Consider the following 5,307-nt stretch of genomic DNA (forward strand, 5'->3'; position numbering starts at 1 on the left):
TACAGATACCGCATTTCGGTACTTAAGTACAGTACTTAAGTAGTTCTACTTCGTTACTATACATCTCTGATGTTTTGGAACTACATTTCCCATGATGCTCAAGCACTTTGCAGTGTAGGCGAGCATTATGGGAAATGTAGTTCCAAAACATCTGGGGTGCCAAGGTTTGCCATCACTGGCATACAGGTTAATCGCTATGCCTGTAGGAGCCCCGCAATGTGTGATTTTATGTGCTTGGATCATTGATAGTTATTTACAATGTTCTTCTAATTATTTAACAGATAGCGATCATTTACATCTGTTGGAGATGAACAAGAGTTCTGTGGAGGAATTTATCTTTGCGGGGCTCACCGACAACCCTAAACTTAATATTTCACTGTTTATCCTATTTATGAATGTTTATATGATAACAATGGTGGGTAACCTTGGCATCATTGCTATAAGCATAACCAACAAAGATCTCCACAAGCCAATGTACTTGTTTCTGAGCCATCTATCCTTCGTGGACCTCACGTATTCTTCAGCGGTCACTCCTAAAATGCTGAGGGACTTTTTAAGTGAAACCAAGACCATCACTTTTCTTGGCTGTGCCATACAGATGTACGTTTTTGTTTGTTTTGGATCCAGTGAATGTCTTCTTCTAGGAGTTATGGCCTACGATCGCTATGTGGCCATCTGTAACCCATTGTTGTATAGAGTTCTCATGAACAGCATCTTGTGTCTCTGGATGTTGGTTGCTGCCTATTCTGGAGGAGTTGCGAATTCTCTTGTGCAAACAACCTCCGTGTTTCATCTAAACTTCTGCAGATCCAACATTATTGATCATTTCTTTTGTGACATTCCACCACTCTACAAGCTCTCTTGTTCTGATTTATCCATACATCTAGCTGTACTACTTGTTTGTGGGGCTGCACTCACCCTGAGCTGCCTCCTACTCATCCTTTTCTCGTACACCAACATTGTCCTGGCCATTATGAAGATCCGGTCAGCCCAGGGTAGATACAAGGCATTTAACACTTGTGCTTCTCATATGACGGCTGTTAGTATCTTCTATGGGACTGGTGTCTTTATGTATTTTCGACCATCTACAAGCTACGCCCTCCAGCAGGACCGTGTGGCTTCAGTCTTCTACAGTATAATTATACCTATGTTAAACCCCTTGATATATAGTCTTAGGAATGCTGAGGTTATACAAGCTCTAAAAAAAAGTTTAAACGTAGCGTAAAGTAGTTGCAAACCCTCACATATACTCAGTGACTGCCCTCAGGTGATACACAGAGATAAAACAAATCCTCCTTCCTAAGCTGTACCTATCTACAGCAGTCTTCCCCCTACATACATTTAAAGTGCCGAATTTACACACGATCTCTCAGCTCAGAAAAGCAGGGGGCCGAGAGCTGAATTTACATCAGTGAGGAGAGATGTGAGAGTTGATTGGTGGGAAGGGACACACCCTCCTTCACATAGCACACAGGAACAGAGCTGAAGCTGTAAATCTGCTGGAGGTCCCTCCCCTGTCACCATTTTTCTCTTGGTGTCAGGACAACTTGTCAGAATTGACTCATGCTGATACCAGAAAAAGGAGGCAGCAGACAGAAATGACACTTAGTGCTCCTATCTGAGACAAGCATACACTACAGAAGGATATGCTTTGTTCATATTTTATTTCTGAGGTTTACAATCACTTTAACCACTTCCCAACTGGGCTATAGCTGAATGACGGCTACAGCATGGTCAGCCATGGCTGTGCTCTGTGATCGCTGTGTCCTTAAGACACAGCTGATCACAGATCGGGGTAAAGAGCCAACCACAGCTGATCACAGATAGGGGTAAAGAGCCAATCACAGTAGCTCTTTACCACGTGATCAGCTGTGTCCAATCACAGCTGATCAAGCTGTAAACACAAGCCGATTATCGGCTTTCCTCTCCTCATGCTGACAGCATGAGGAGAGCCGGTAACCAGCTTGTGTGAAAGGGACCACTGCTGTATTTAGTCCTAGGCCGACAAGGCCTAGGGCGGCACTTTGCGGGGGGGGGGGGCACCTATTCCACCACACCGTAAGGGTGATCCCGCGGCAAATCCGCTGCTGGGATTACCCTTACCTGAAAGCCGATCGCCCGCCGTTTAAAAAAAAAAACTGGGGTTATGCCAGCTATCGGTATCAAAGGACCGACGTAAATTAACGGCGGGTGGTCAGTAAGTGGTTAATATACAGAGTGCAGAGGTCAGGAGTGGGTAATGCAGGGGTCTGTGATATGTAATGTGCAGTGGCTAGGAGGGGGCAATGGCCAAATGCATCCCACTCCACTGAATGGGGACGCCTCACAACCATGTACAACAAAACGCAGTTGAAGCGAGGTGGTGCAGGTTTGTAAGGATTAAATTAGATGGTGAGGAGGCCTCATAATGCTTCCTAGCTGCCTGGCAAACACCCTTTGAAAAGTGATCCATTTTTGTTTCACTCTTCAGAGGGCAACACTAGTGTATCCTAATTTACAGCAATGCCCCCCAGATGTGTCACTTTGCAGTTCAGGTCTCACCCGCCAGTACTAGTGGTGGGGAGGAAGCAGGACTTGTACCCATAGGATCTCCATCCTTCCAGTACAGATATGGTTCCATAGAAGAGGGGATTGACGATTGGGGATCGGCTGATGAGACAGAGTGGGACTTGGGGTCAGAAGCTGGAAGCAGCTACCCAGGTCCTGAAGTTGCAGTGGCAGTTGATAGAGAGGCCAAGGAAGCTATGGAGAGAGGGGATCTAGCTCAAAAGTTGTTATTCTGTGAAACTTATGTTGAAAGGATTCCAGATTTAACCCCTCCGGGAAATGTTGTATAGTTGAGCAAACACCTGGATGTCCGGGTTCGACCGAACTTGAAAAAAAAGTCTGGGTTCGTGAACTGGACTTAACCCGAACTTTGCCCCGATCCCGAACCCCATTGAAGTTAATGGAGACTCGAACTTTTGAGCACTAAAATGCCTCTAAAACAAACATGGAAAGGGCTAGACGGCTGCAAATGGCAGCAAACTCATCTTAAGAGCATGGCAAGTGCTCTGCAAACAAATGTGGATAGGGAAATAACTTAAAATAACATAAAAACATAAAAATAAAAAATATTCATCTTGAATGATGTAGGAGGAGGATGAGGCCCATATGGAGTAGGAGGTTGAGGTGGCGGTGGATATGGCGGTGTAGGTGGAAGCAACGACGGTGGTGGAGGAGGAGGACAAGGCCCATATGGATGGAGGAGGAGGTAGCCAACACTGGTTTTTGTTTTTAATTTTATTTCTTTTTAAAAGAGTTAGAAAGATCAAATACAACAATGGCTGGGTAAGGCCGGTATACATGTCTATTCTGCACAAGGTACGGACAAGTCCTGTGGGATCCATGCCTGGTTCATTTTAATGAACGTGAGCTTGTCCACATTGGCTCTGGACAGGCGGCTGCGCTTGTCTGTGATAACACCCCCAGCCGTGCTAAATACATGTTCAGATAATACACTGGCTGCAGGGAAGGCCAGCACCTCCAAGGCGTAAGGGGCAAGCTCAGGCCATGTGCCCAATTTGGAGAGCCAGAAGTTGAAGGGGGCAGACCCGTCATTCAGTACGTCTAGGCGTGTGCACACATACTGCTCCACCATGTTAGTGCTGGGTCATGGTGCTGCTGGTGGAGCTCCTGTTGCAAGGAGAGGACGTGGTCGATCTGTGCCAGCTACCCGCACAAGTGAAACACCTTTCTCAGCTGCGAGTAGGCGACAGAACCTTACAGCAGTAGTTGGCAGGGCCTAATGCGCCTCTACAAATGTTGAGGCCAGAACAAGTACAGGCGATAGTAGATTGGGTTACTGACAGTGCCTCCAGTTCCTTCACATTGTCTCCCACCCAGTCTTCTGCCAAAAGGTAAGAGTTGTTACCGGCAGCCAATGTCCATCAATCTTTCACCTCACTCCCTTGCAAATCAGCCAAGCAGTCTGAGCCCCAAGTCATGCAGCAGTCTCTTCTTCTTTTTGATGACTGTTAGCATGGTTTCCCAGGGCCATCCACCTAGCCCTGCCCCAGAAGTGGAAGAGATTGAGTGCACTGATGCCCAAGCACTTATGTCTCAAGATGAATACATGGGAGGACCATTGCAGCACGTCTCGGATGACGACGAAACACAGGTGCCAACTGCTGCGGAATTCCGAATTGTGGAGACCGACAAGGAGGGCAGGGGTGAAGACTGGGTGAAAGATGATTTGGAGGACAATGAGGTCCTCAACCCCACATGGAATGAACGTCATGCAGGTGACCTGAGTGGTTTGGAGGAAGAGGCGGTGGTCGCACAGAGCCACCAGCAGAGCAGAAGAGGGAACAGGGTGAAAAAGCGGAGCAGCCGTGCCCTAGACACTACGCCTGCTACTGCCCAACGCAGCAAGGGACCGAGCACACCAAAGTCAGCTCTAAGGAGTTCCCTAGCTTGGCAGTTCTTCAGACAATATGCTGATGACAGGACGCAAGTGGTTTGCACACTGTGCAATCAGAGCCTGAAGCAAGGCATAAACCTTCTCAACCTGAGCACAACCTGCATGACCAGGCATCTAAGTGCAAAGCACGAGCTGCAGTGGAGTAGACACCTCAAAAACCAAGAAAGGTCTCTGGCTCCTCCTGCTTCCTCTTCTGCTGCAGTCTCAGCCTCTTCATCCACCTCTGTACTGAGACCGGCACCTGCCACCCCGCAAACAGAGGATCTGCCAGCAACACCACCACCTGGGTCGCCAACAACCATCTCCACAATGTCCCGTGGAAGCGTTCAGATTTCTATCTCCCAAACACTGGAGTGGAAGAGGAAGTACCCCCCCTACCAAACCCGCGATCCCTGGCCCTGAATGCCAGCTTTTCAAAATCCCTGGCCTTTGAAAGGCTGTCATTCCGCCTGGTGGAGACGCAGAGTTTTAAAAGCCTTATTGCGGTGGCTGTCCCACAGTACGTCGTGCCCAGCCACCACTACTTTTCCAGGCAAGCCATCCCTTCCCTGCACAACCAAGTGGGTGACAAAATCAGGTGTGCACTGCACAACACCATCTGTGGCAAGGTCCACCTAACTACGGATATGTGGACCAGTAAGCACGGTCAGGGACGTTATATCTCCCTAACAGCACACTGGGTAAATGCAGTGGCGACTGGGCCTGAGGCGGATAGCAGTTTGGCGCATGTCCTTCCACCACCGAGGATTGCAGTGCACTTCAGTTTGCCTCCTATTCCTAACTCCTCCTACTCCTACTCCGCTTCCTCATCCTCTACCGCCTCCTCATCCGGTCAGCGTAACACC

General features: G+C 48.3%; 1 protein-coding gene across 1 annotated transcript; it reads left to right on the forward strand.

The window, feature by feature from the left end:
* Positions 1 to 307: 307 nt before the first annotated feature.
* LOC309563288 (olfactory receptor 5AP2-like) lies at positions 308 to 1,225 on the forward strand (the record flags this gene model as incomplete). Its single annotated transcript, XM_082267692.1, has 1 exon — positions 308 to 1,225. One exon carries the CDS (start codon positions 308 to 310, stop codon positions 1,223 to 1,225), a length of 918 nt encoding a protein of 305 aa, XP_082123818.1.
* Positions 1,226 to 5,307: the final 4,082 nt, after the last annotated feature.

Source organism: Pelophylax lessonae, assembly GCF_965119305.1.
Source record: "Pelophylax lessonae genome assembly, chromosome: 9".
Classification (NCBI taxonomy): Eukaryota; Metazoa; Chordata; class Amphibia; order Anura; family Ranidae; genus Pelophylax; species Pelophylax lessonae.